At 40.2% G+C, this 13,719-nt stretch overlaps 1 protein-coding gene across 1 annotated transcript in view; it reads right to left on the bottom strand.

Annotated features, from left to right (window-relative positions):
• The window catches only part of disc1 (DISC1 scaffold protein), a 42,861-nt gene extending 33,056 nt beyond the window's left edge, over window positions 1–9,805 (bottom strand). Inside the window, exons 1-4 of the mRNA XM_054600267.1 lie at window positions 9,569–9,805; window positions 4,279–5,216; window positions 2,890–2,959; window positions 1,200–1,356 (exon numbers count right to left, since the gene is read on the bottom strand). Of these exons, the coding sequence (XP_054456242.1) occupies window positions 1,200–1,356; window positions 2,890–2,959; window positions 4,279–5,216; window positions 9,569–9,638 (1,235 nt within the window). The 5' untranslated portion in view covers window positions 9,639–9,805. The remainder of the gene's footprint in view (window positions 1–1,199; window positions 1,357–2,889; window positions 2,960–4,278; window positions 5,217–9,568) is intronic.
• Window positions 9,806–13,719: the final 3,914 nt, after the last annotated feature.

The raw sequence follows: 13,719 nt of genomic DNA, 5'->3' as shown, positions 1-13,719 counted from the left end.
ACGTCTGAATCTGCAACATAACCACTAACATCTCTCAGTCGGGTAATTGTATAAGTAGAATGTTTCCTCTGAAGCAGAAGTACACATATTTCTCTTTTTTTAAGCACTTTAGGGGGCCTTTTATCAATTACTTTTTTTGTAACCATCCAATGTTTATTTTACTCTAAATAGATCCTAATTTACTAAATTAACATCATGGTGTATTGAAGAACAATTTAAACTAGCAAATAATACCATAAACTCTTGTTTACAATGTTTAGTGAGGTAATAAATCAAGTGAGAAGACATTTTTTTGCTACCAGAGGAGTCGCCCCCTGATTCCCTATTAGCTTCACTTTTCAGAACCAGAAGTTAACCCCTGATTTGAACTAATGTCTTACTGATTTTCTCAATCTTAGTCCAAGTAATTAAAATGAAGGAACATGCTAAATAACAAAAAAATGACCTTACATCTCTGGCGGCATGTTTTTTTTCCTGTTTCTTTTAGCATTTTAAAAACTCTGAGCTACTGTTTGTGTGGAAAACAGTAACAGTGCATCGCTGCATGAACTTTTGGTTGCATTTGTTCAGGATACCCTCTGGAGAGGCCCCACCTGATTTCCTTCCTGTTACAAGAGCTATTTTTAACACCCTTTCCTAACTGCTCTATCCCACAACATTATAATGGAAGATAGATTGTGATCACAGGACAAAGCTAATAAACTCAATTTAACCACATAAAACTGTCATAATGCAAATTTCACCAAGAGCTGAAGAACCTGTTGACTTCAGTACTACAAACCCAGTAGGGCTGTGTAGCAACACTTTAATATTGTTAACCACCATGTAATAGTATGAGTTTGTAATTACCAATATAATATTAGTAAATTATTGTTGTCAAAATGAACAAATAATGTTATTAAATGAAATCTGACACAAAATAGGTTTTTTTATATCTTTTTTTTTTATAAATTCAATTTAAATTCAATTTCAACCATTCACTTGACGTTTACCTTCAACATGTGGTTCTCCAATTGTCAAGGGAGCAAAAATATACTTCATTATAAACACAGTAGTTTATGATTACTGTGATATTCATTTGGTGTATCAGAAAGAAAGGGTTCATAGATTAGCATGACAGGAACCACAGAACGTGACGTTCATTTTTTCCTCAGCAGTGTGTACACTAATGCTATTGTTAACGTTGCCGTGTGACTGACCTGCACTGACTGCAGTCTGCCCTCTGGAGTGCGCTGTGCACCACCTGTCTGAGCCGCTCCAGGAACAGAGCCACGCTGGGCTGTCTCGAGGGTAAACCCAGCTTCAGAGTGCCCCGCTCCCTGCACAGCTCCTCCAGCTTTTTCCCAAAACGCTCAGCTGAAAACACACACACAAACATACTAAATAACATGCATCAACATTTACAGAAAACTTAAGTTATTAGCAACTAGGTTTAAGTCAGAAAGTCAATGTAGAAACTTGTTGTGACTTCACAGAAACCGGATTACTCTCTAGGTCATAATGTCTACGTAGCCTACATTCACTGAAATAGCACATCTGCACACATGTTACTCCTTATTCAATTACCAAATTATACTTTAATTAGAAGGCCCTCAGAGAGAGAAAACTTCAGTCAATGCTGAACAATTCTCCGCTTGCTATTTCCAAGAAGACATATTTGCTTTCATTTAAAACTCATTCATTTAGAAAGAAGCAAGAAAATCTAATCAACCCTCTTATTTCTTGTTTGCAGCATTTTATGGAGAGCTGGTGACGTAAAAACAGCAACAGAGGTTAACGGGTGGAAAAGAACTGGTGGAGTTTCAAATGTAAGAGAGAGTGATGCACAATATCAAAAGGCAAACAGAAAACCTGAAAAGACACACTGACCTAAATAATGACTTTTTCCATCACTTGAAATAATTCAAAGTCTACAGCAGATGTTGGCACAAGGTACAAGAAATGGGTCAGAATACGGAAAATAAACCTTTCTCAGACCAGCAGATAAATATAATCTGTTTCTTCTGGAGACAGATTGAAAATAAAGTCCAGATTACATTTGTTAGCTTTGAGGACTCACTGGTTCTTTCCCATGCATTCTTCAAAATTAAAAACATCAAAAGCTATTAGTGTTCACATAGCCCCAGGTTTTTTCTTGTAAATAAATGTGGATTTTGTTTCACAGTAGTTTCACAATTTTTAGTTGAACTTGGCTGATTGATCCGATGTGGTGAGCACTAAGGTGTAGAAACTAAAAGATTAAACCTTTAGCTTGTGACAAAAAAGTAACTACTAAGGTTGGTGTCAACTAAACTGACAAACTAATCATCAAAGCAACAGGTATCATTCAGACAATAAATATAAAACAAGTTTTTTTTTTTATTAATCATAGTAAAAGTCACAAAACTCTCCAGTGAGTTTGATTTGAAATGTGCGTCAGAGCCAGTAAACGACAAACTATTTTTTCAGCTCTAATAAATGCGCAGCCTCGCATGCTTTATCAAAAATCCACAGCTAATTCAGTTAGCAAGAGATATAATAAAGACAACTGGGGCACTTCCCATATATACTAACATCCTCATCTTAAATGTCAAACTGATAAATGTCCGGGTCCTGACTGAACACATAGGTGAAACCTCGAAATAAATGGAGAATCCCATAAAGTTACTGCATGTTACGCTGCTGCAACTCTCTGTCCCTTTTTAAATTATACCATATCAAAAAACAATGAGGAGGATAAAATCATTTTATCAAAAATTAAACTTAAAAAGATTTTTTTTAAAAAGGCATAAAACATGTCAGAAAAAAACAAGTTAGTTCAAGGGAAGCTCTCTACAATCCATCCACACCTACAGTATGTGGTACGACTAGCTCATTAAAGCAGCGGCTCAACTGAAAGTCTTAGCTCACCTGCGTCATAGTCGTCATCCAGAATGGCTTTCTGCTGGAGCCTCTGTAGCTTCAACATCATGGACTCAATCTGAAACGGAGACACAATAGGTGGGAGACACAGCTGATTACCCAACAGTCCAGAGGGCAATGCACTTCAAACAGTCGCCACATGCCCCCCCCAAAAAGGAGTGTGGGTGCAATGACCATTAGTCCATCTGGCTCAGCAAGTTGAGGACTGGATGTGAAGTTTAAAACATCGACCTAACTACTTGTTTTTAAAATGAATCTGTCCGACACATACAGTTTAAGGGATTTCACCTGTTTAGTATGTTAACTCCTGTAGATTAAGGAACAGGTTGGATCGGGGGCCTAATTACAGTTGAATATTCTAACTGCTATCTTCCTGTTACAGAAGCAAGTCCTAAACTCTTGGCTGTGTCCCATCATATCTCGGACCTCCTATCTTACCTATAACTGTAAATAATATTATTCTATTGGCACTTGTCCTGTCATGCCTGTATCTATGTTTAGAATAAAGCGGTAGGCTACTTGTGATGGACAAGCCATAATATCAACGGCTCTCACAAGTCACTGGCTAGCTTTGCTAACATGGACAAAAAGAGCATTCTTTATCTGCTTTGGATCAAATTTGAAATGTATTGCATTGGCAGTGTATATATACCCAATAATGCATGGTCTGGGAAATTGAAACGTCAACGTATTATTTGAATTGGCCTGTTACTAATTATATTTTACATTGATCATGTTGTCCTCCATCTTCATTGCCATACAGACCTAACAGCAGTGCTGCTGCATTTTTTGAAGTGAGGACAGGGTTTATGCCTTAGAAGTTAGGAAGGTTCTGTCATAGCTAAATGTCTATCCTAAAATAAGATACTATTTTTCCCTAAATTATTTATTTTTTAGATTAAGTTTCTGTAAAGCCAAACATCCTAAATGGCATCCTAAACTGAGATAAAACAGGATTTCAGGCATACGTAGTTCCTGTAATGAGACCCCGTGACCTCAAAGTATATAGTATAGTGTAGAGCTGTAGATTGATGTTAGATGCCAGATAGAGCCACGTGTGTGTTAATCTTTTCAGTGCTCAGTAAACTATGTGTTAACACTCAGATTTCCTATTTTGCTCTTGGTCTTAAAGAAATAGTCTGACATTTTGGTAAACATGCTTATTTTCTTTCTTGCCGAGAGTTATGAGAGGTATCAATCTTCACTAACTCTTGGCAGGAAAGCAATTTATGTGTTCTCCAACATGTCAAACTATTCCTTTTAAAAAAAACATCATGGTGTTTGATTCTTGATTCTGAACCTGGACTTGGAATTGACTCAAACTCAATAAAGGCAAATTGGGACAACAGCCCTGCATCAGAAGCCCATCATGCCCACCTTGGTGTGAGTGCGGTTGTTCTGGAGACAGTCTTGCAGCACTCCCTCGTACCTCTTCACCAGGATGTCCCAGCCTTGGTCGGACGCAGGAGTGGCGCTCTCGTAGCCGGAGGTGATGGAGGAGGCGGAGGCTGTGTCTGAGTCCACAGACAGTGAGGAGGTGATCTCAATGTCCAGAGATCGTGAGTCACTGTCGGGCAGTTTCGGCGTGACCTCCCACAGACACTCCTGCCAAAACCGCCCGCCCAACGACGGCTCCTCTCTGTCCACCCGGCTGCTCGGGGTGCAGGAGGGCAGTGATTGGACAGGAGTTGACTGTTTTGAGACATTGTGCACAATGGATAAGGTTGCTGGTTTTGTTGGAGGCAAACTAAATGCTTCAGTTGATTGATTTAGTGGTTCTGGTTCCCGGGACGGTGTGGCAGTGGTTACGTCTGTCCTCTGGCTGGAGTTGAGAGACAGCTGGATGAAACTGAAGCTGGAGTTAAAGGAGTCCTCCGTCGAGGACCGGACGGCCGGGCTCGGACTTAACCTGAGTTCATTCTGAGGCAGAGAGGACAGACCATGCTGGCTTGATGCACCATTACTGGCACTGTAGTCCACATGAGGAAGAGGACGGGTAAAAGAGCAGAGAAAGCTCTTACTCCTCCAGGAGCTACATGTGAGTTTATCAGGACGTTGCTGATTCATTAATGACACTTGGACAGCAGGTGTTAGACTCATTCTCTGAGCGCTGGTTCCCTCAGTGGTGTCAGTGTGACGTCCAGATTTACCGTTCCTAATACAAGTAGACCTCCCTTCCTCCTCCTCCTCCTCCTCTTCCTCCTCCTGCCCATGAGTGGAGCTCTGTAGTCTGGACTGCTCTCCTCTCATGTACCCCGGTCTTCGGTGGAGTCTCTTACGAGTGGAGCCGCCAGCTGTCCCTGATGCTCTGCCACCTGTCGACGCAGAGATTAACCGTTAAGCTGGACAACACGGTCATTAGGAAGATAACGAGTGAGCTCATGGAACTGGCAGGATTAGCTGTGCATTCATTGAGTACATCAGGAAAATGTGATGCTAAACGTGCCAGCTACACAAGAATGTTAAATTATATGTGTTCTGATTGTGATATAATCAAACCAAAATGACTTTTCCCACCCATAGCCCTAAAAGCACAACTTGGGCAGATGTCTGACATTTCCCAGAGTTCTGCTCAAGCTGTTGGGAAATACCAAAGCAACACCGTCATTTTGAGTTAAGGCCCGCCTCTCAGTGGAGGAGTGTACGTGCATGAACAATACTTCCTGAAGTTACATTTAAATCGGTTTATCTTTGAAAAACAAAGAAGTTGAACTAAACCTTCTCAAACTGAGGGTCAGGCCGTGCTGCAGGGGTGGAGTGGAAGAGAAGCTGAGTGAATCTGATTCATGCTTTAACACAAAACAAACACAACTGCTCTGATGCTTTAAAGGGTGCCCCCTCCTAGTCACATTTTCGATTTTTATGCCTTTTTCATGCTAAAGAACTGATTTCCAAGAAACTTATGAGCGCACATCTGTAAAATCTGGTTAAAACTAGATTTAAAGTGGTGCTTTTGTGTGATTATTTGTGCAGAAAACGCAGGTTTACAGATCTGTCCATTCAAATCAACTAATCAATTATTTAACACATTAGAATGAGAATTTATTTAGTCGAATACACACCCTAGATGCTAACAAGGCTGTTCAGATTATAGTAAGAAAGTTTAATTTCGAAATAACAAGCTCTATTTTGGAGGCACGTTTGACATGTTTAATGCGTGTTGGAAAAAGATTTGACAGGGAAGAAAAGACAAACAAAATCAATGTGATTATAGCAGCATTATTATTATTATTATTACATTTTTGGCACTTGGAATAATGGAACAAGCTTTAAGAACAACATTGTCATAATATTGTATCACCCTATAAAGTTGGTATAGTTAAATTATAAGCCAACTGTTGCCTCCCAGTGGTTAGGGAGCAACATTAGCAGTAATCTGAAGTCATGAGTCTGATCTCTTCAGGGAAATATTTGGCTCAGTAGCAGCCAAATGCTTCATTATGTTCAGCAGCTTCTTTTTAACTATGTCTGACTGTTGTTTGGTGCAGAGAAAGTAGCATACAGTGGGTTTATCAGAGATTTTTGTTGCTAAGAAACAAAGTTGATGCGATCAGGGAGAATCAACCAAAAACAGTTGAGTTACGGAGCCGTAAAAAACATAAACAATGAGCTGAAAGATGCAAAAAACACTTCGTAGACCTGAGAGGAACTAGGGAGAACTTAGTCAGGTGATCATTCTCTTTGGGTTTGTGACTTTTAGCATTTCATTCCACATGTTTACATGTACTAATTTGATTAATTGTTAATTCATTTGATATATAGTATTGTCCTTATAGCAATGTCCTTAATAATGTTACTAATTTACCTCATATTGTTACCGTTTGAATCATATGTTAAAGGTTTGTATGGACACAAATAGTTTGGAATCCACTGCAGACGGACGAGGCCAACCCAGGCAAAGAGAAGTGATAACAGTACTATTTATAAAAGTAGAGCATAATGATGAAGACCGGTTTGTGTTCAGAGCTGGACACCTGCCACCTGCTTCAGCGCCGCGTGATCAAGACATGTAACGTTTAGGATTCAGAGACAGAGACGGGCTGAAATGTTGGGGATCAACAGCCCCTTTGTGTACAGCTGCGTCGCGCCTTCTTTCACTTCTGGCTCTCAATTTTCTCTTCCCACACACACACACACACACACACACACACACACACACACACACACACACACACACACACACACACACACACACACTCACACTCACACTCACACTCAATACACACACTGACACAGACTTTTGTACTGAGAACACTGGGGGCATTCAAACCACTGTCATTGTAAAAAACCCTGTTACACTTAATGACAATTATACATTAGTTACAATCAAATACATATAAACCTTGAAAGAACATCACATTGTATTGACGCTATTTTCCTCAATGGGAGCTCAGTTATTCTTTGTCTAGCTGTATTTAGGGGAAACAATCCATGACCACTACCCCCCCATGACTCCCGGTGATGTCACCACTAAAGCCTCCCATGTGACTGGAGAGGAAGAGAGACAAAAAGACAGAACTTTAAGGGAGCGTGGGGATGTTAGTTGCATTTGATTGGCAGTGAGAGTAACAAAGGGGTGTTCCCATTGTCCCCGGGCCGCTGTACTGCTTCTGTCCACTGGGATCCTCCGCACTTAAGCTCAGGTTGCATGCATCTCCATTAGTGTTTCTTTACAGACGTGGCCACTGTTCCGTAACCAATTCTGGAAACCCAACCCTCCGTAGGTACCCAACACAACCGTCCACCATCTGGTGTGGTCAAGATGTAATGTGGAGCCCACTCAAGAGAGTGGAAGAGCGAAAGGGGGAAGGACTCAATGATAGAAAGTGGTACTGTATCCTTGTCATGCTTCGATTACAGAAAGACAGCTCTTCTCAGTGAAGAGGAAGGAAATGCCTCAGGGCCCATTGTGTGCGTGCGTGTGTGTGTGTGTGTGTTTGGGGGGCATCGACAACTCGGTTGAAGCCCCTCAGAGGTATGTCATTTGCTGCTTCCTGCCAGGCTCTGTGCTATAATTGTTTGCCAGGAATTCCGGCAGAAACGGCAAATAAGCAAAAGGAGACCTCAAGTGGTTCAACACCGAGTGCCGACTGATCCCACTGCAACAATAACAGCTTTCTCATTGCAGCAGTCGGTTATGTTGAGGAGCCTCGGCACAAAGTGCGGGAAAACAACGGCGTCCCAGCCAGAGGAGGTTGGATTATTTACTTTCGGAGATTAAACGGGCCCTCCTCAGAGCCCGTAGGTTAAACGCCGCATCCCATTGGTTGTTGAAAGTGCTTCGGCCAACGAGCAGAGGAATGCAGAGGATCTCATAAAAACACAAACTTTTGAGGAACAAGCTCAGCACCCTCACACACACACACACACACACACACACACACACACACACACACACACACACACACACACACACACACACACACACACACACACACACCAGCAGATCTGCATGTCAGTGGCCTCCTGAGAAGCAGCACTGCTCGGGCAGATGTGCAACGACTCGTCACTTGTGACCGACCACGGCAACAGAAATAGAGAAATGAAAGTTCTTTGACCAATGGAGACCTAGAAGTGAATCCATCTATCTGGAAAAACAAAAAGGCCTATGATGGCTGACAAGAAACTGAAGTACTATTTATTTGTTGGTAGTACAGTTAAATGCTAACATTCAACTGACATTTTGACGTCCATTATTATAATTGTCACATGAGATGGCCTTATCACCCGATGCTTCTTATGACTTAAAGTTTTGATCATTTGATACATGGATTCATTTGATTTATTTAAATGTCAACAATGTGTAAAAGTGTGACAAACAGCCGGTCTTTTCTCTCAGATGCTTATCGTCACACACATTCAACAGGCTGTAGGATAATTAATGTTAGTAATCTTACCAGCTGTTTACAGCGGGAGATGCCTAGCTGTCATTTGTAGGATGACATAAAACACTGGCTGTGTGTTTGAAAAGGATCTTTGTTCTACAAGCAAGTTTAGTAACTTTTGTGAGATTTTGAACTAAAACTGTTAAAGGTAGTAGTAGCCTGGTTGTAAAGAGATTTTTGAATGAAACCAGTGATTATGGACGGACTATCTGAAGCAGTAATGTGTTACTGGAAAGTGTGAATATGCAAGAAGGTTGGGCAAGAGATAATATGCAAGGGGTGCCATCATTTGTCCCCTCAATACATATTCAACAGAGAGAAAAGTATATCACTTTGCACTCATCACCCATCATCACAGACCGGTGGGAGCCGTCCACATTTTTTTACCTGACTGATGCAAAGACAGTTCATGTATTAGTGAGTGAATGTCAGTGTGGACAACCAGCTGGAGGACTCCAAAGCACACAGATCGTCTGTTTATTTTGTGACAATGAGCTTCACAGTGCAAATAACCAGAGGTCTTGTTTTGGATGAGTTGGACCGGCACTATTTAGATCCACTCCACGCTCTCAAGTAAGAACTCTGCTAGTGTATTTCTTTCCACTTAAGTTTAATCTAAGTGTTCACCCCTTATTATGTTGTATAACATTCTAAAGTCATGTGTATAGCTCTTGATGAGAATTCAAACCAGTCTTTTTTCATCGTCCCTTTCTGCCATAAAAAGCTACTGATGATTGTTGACAGCAGTTGATAGTTTAAACAGAAATAAAATGCTCCTTTACCTTCCATGACTTCGGCGTGGTGAGGCAGAGAGTTGCGCCTACATTCCAGCCCCATCAGTCCAGCAAACATCTTTCCATCAACAACAAAGATGTTTGTAGGCAGAAGTCAGAAAAGATCAGATCCCGGTGCTGCTGCTGCTTCATGGAGTTACTTCGACCATGTTTTAGTAAGAAGTGGAGCCAATGGGACTGATCTCATTTCCGTTGTGGAAAAATTAACCGAGGCTGTTGGTTTTTTTTTTTTTTTTTTTTTTTCTCCCAGTTTAGAATGACGTGTGGCACCGGCTTTTTTCACACGCGCTTCTTTGTCCATAACAAACATTTGCTGACAGGATTGATCACCTATTAGCACTTCAGGATTCTCTTACATTTCTTCTCTGCGGCAAACAAGTGGGTTGCGAGTGAACAGGCGGTCTGGAGAGAAAGAGATCCTCACGGCATGTTTCTGGTGGAGAAATGATGAAAAAAAAACAACAACATCACACGGTTTGATGCAGCGTAATGGCACGAGTAGCCGAATACATTAAAAGCTGTGTCTCATCGAAGAGCGATCGGTAATCCGTTATTCGGTGCGTCGTGTTGGAGCGGCTGGAGGAGCTCCTACGTGTTCAGGAATTTGACTCCAGACTCCTTCAGACCGCCTCGTAACCACAGCAGGCAGCCTATGACTGCAGCGGCAGACTCATCAGCGGGTTAACTCTGCTGTATGCACTATTTATTTATTTTAGAGCATTACAACTGCAGCTGTTAAAAGAAAAAAAGGAATATTTTAAAAAGGAAAGCATTCTGTCATACGACCTCCAACTCCGTTAAAGTCACAAACTATTAGAATTTCAAATGCACAAAGTTGGGATGTTGTAATGAACATTATTATTATTGTCGTGCTTTTGTTTTTGGTATAGCATTTTAAAAGTGTAAAGATAGCTATTAGGGCTTTCACATTTAAATGAAATCAAAATTATAAAAAAAAAACTAAAATTGTCTGGAAATAGCTAATTGTTGTAAACTTTGAAATTAATACATTTTTTCTGTTATGCAAGGAGAGTCATTACAAATCATTGTTTCAATGGCTCCTTATTGTTCTATTTTGTTTAGTCAAACATAGAATCACATTTTATTTTGCTGTATTGTTTATACGGGATAACTCAACATATATTTGGACATATATGTCCCTGCACTGTTGACAAGTTATGTTAACAGACTACCCAAGCGATTTAAAATATGTAGGTCAAGTGATTGTTTGTGTGCAAAAATGCATGTTATTTTTGCATATTTTTAGACGCCCCTAACATCCTGACGTAAAAAAAAAACAAAAGTCTTCCTTTGTTCATGCAGTGAAGGAGTGACTGAGAAGAGACCCCACATAGAGCAGAGTCTTTTCATCCTCCTTCCCACACATCCAAATGTTCCCTTCATTCAGCGTGGCTGGCTGATGGACAAGACTCAGAGATAAAGAGCTCAGTTCAGCCGACACAACAGAGGGCAGCCTTTATACTTAGTTAGGCCACACTGTTGAGGGCAAGAGAGATGCGTGGCAGAAAGGGTCGAAATTAGTTTGATCTAGTGCAATCACCTGTCCCGTGTTAATGATTGGCAAATGAATCAACCGACGGCATGTCTCTGTCTATTTGTTAAAAAAACAAAGACAAGTTTTTGAAAGTTTTGAAAACCTGAAAAAGACAGCAGGCATTTTGACTTCAAGTTTGGAAATTAACTGGACTGGCATTTAAAATTGAGTCTGCAAAGATTCTAGGAGGGCACCCAATATTGCCTTGCAGTCAGTAGTTGGGTACCGATGATACACACTTCGGTAGGCTACACAATGCTAGAAGTGATTGACCACCAATGTAACGTATTTCTCAGCTAGATAGCAAAGAACAGAAAAGGTATACAGAGACAATTTCTGTAATTGGATTTGTTTCCTACAGAGCCCCCCCCCCGAACTTTTTAGGTCATTCATATAATTTAACGTTAGCGCATGCCTCAGGCCAATGCCTTTAGGATGAGTGCAGTACCGCGATTCATCCACCAGATGAAGACATAAACATGTTTTCACATGGAAGGCTGAGGATGGGCTGTTTGTTGCTGGAGGGAAGCTGCAAATGTTCCTCCATGCAAATAAATACACATGGCTGGAATTGAATCAGAAACAATCCAGAGACATTGTAGTAGCCATTAGCAAGTTGAAATGAACTTGAACACAACTTTTGATCACTAAACAGCCAAAGTTAAACATAATTTGTTGTGGTTTGATTTTTATTCTAATCTGTTTTTCTCTTGTTCAGCTGCTGATAAGGTAAGTTTTGGTCTAAGACTTAAATAACCAGTGGAATCTTTGTTTTTTTCCGTGTGCTCATTTAGTTACTTTGTGTTGGAATTGTGTTTCATTCATTTAGTGCATGTTAGTGCATGTGAGCGTGCCCCAGTGGCTAGCTCATGTCTGCTGCTCTGCTCTCATACAGTGGATACAGATGATAATGCAGACCCGACAACACTATCGTTGCGGATTCATAAAACCAACCCTCCGGTTTCCCTCTGGTAAACTTTTCTTAAACTGCTCTGTCAGAACTTCTGCCGTTGTTTGCAATGTTAGCCCTGTTAGCATCCTTAGCTATGAGCTGCCGGCTTGGGGTTGACATGTTGAGAGCCGTTGAGAGGAAATCAAAATTCTCCAAATGTCTGAAAAGTCTCTATCATGCCATTGATTTTAAAAAAGGCAAAATAACATTAACTCATCTTTACTAATTTAGCAGGCTAACACTTAGGTTCGCTAACATTAGCCTGCTATACATTGTATTATTTTGGGGACCTTTCGGTTGGTGTTCACTTTGCCCTTTTAATTTCTGCAGACATTCGGGTTTTCTGCATTGTTGTTACATCCCACTGCACAGCATATACAAGGCATGTTTGAGATTACAAAAAAATGTGGATTGATTTTTTTCTTAACAGGAAACATTTTGACTTGTCTCACACAGGTGTTACTTATCACATTGCTAATTTCTGCATTGCAGACTTGTCATAGAAGGAGTTGCACAGGTGTAACTGATATCATTAACAATGCCTTAATTCAGTTTGGGAATGAGATTAAGTCTTGTGCTAGAACACCTGGATGTAATGCAGCCTATTAATTACACCTGTGCTGTCACGTCTGGTTCAACTATCTCTTTTGCATTATTCCTGCTAGTATGTGCATTACATGTTGTCTCCAGAAGACACCACCATCTATTTAGCTTATATTTTGTCTGTAACAACTTGTCCATGTAGCAGCTCCCTGTCACTAAACGCTGTATTGTGGATTACCCTATATGTATGTCATATCCTCTTATTTGCTGTTTAAAACATTATATTTTTATTCTTTATATACAGACTGTTTTTTCTCTCATGCGACACATCAAATGTTTCCCCTACATTTTAATTTATTTGAAACAAACACAAACTGGGTAGTTACCGCCTGCACAGCGCCTTTATAATACACTTTTGAATAATATTTAAATTAAATTACATATTTAACATCATATATGTGTTTCTTTATTGGACTGCCTAATTGATTTACACACCTAACAAAAGTAACAAACCAGCCGCCTTATGTCTCTCAGACTACCTTAATAAAGTTAAACAACCCCTTTTAGAAGCTCTAATAAAATATTAGACAGAAAAAAAAAGAAAAACTAAGTATGTATAACTATAATTTGCAGTATTTTGATTAAATATATCTTATTTACACAAAATGTTGTTTTTCAGTTTTATGCTGAAGATTCAGGTTGTCCATATATGTAGTACTGATATTGGCCACTAGGTGGGAGCGTTGAATTACATTAAAACCCTTTCCCTCACTGTCTTTAGAAATAGCACAAAGAGCGGTGAAATAACAGATGATCTTATTTGTGGATGAATACCAAAAGCCTCACATATTTATGCGTAAAGCAGAATTAATCAGAGACGGATATGTTTCATGCTAGATCTCCACATTATAAGAGATGAGCGATTGCAGCCATTGAAGCACAACCGCTGCTTCAGAATAGAAACAGGAAAACCCACACAGAGGTGTTGTTGTGGTTTCAATAATCAGACTCACAATTCACTTTCTCTTAAATCTGACTCATTATGGACTAGTAGCATTGTCTCTCTGGACAGTAATAATTACCACCATC

This window comes from Anoplopoma fimbria, chromosome 6, assembly GCF_027596085.1.
Source record: "Anoplopoma fimbria isolate UVic2021 breed Golden Eagle Sablefish chromosome 6, Afim_UVic_2022, whole genome shotgun sequence".
Lineage (NCBI taxonomy): Eukaryota > Metazoa > Chordata > Actinopteri > Perciformes > Anoplopomatidae > Anoplopoma > Anoplopoma fimbria.
This window is presented reverse-complemented; position numbering and strand designations above follow the sequence as displayed.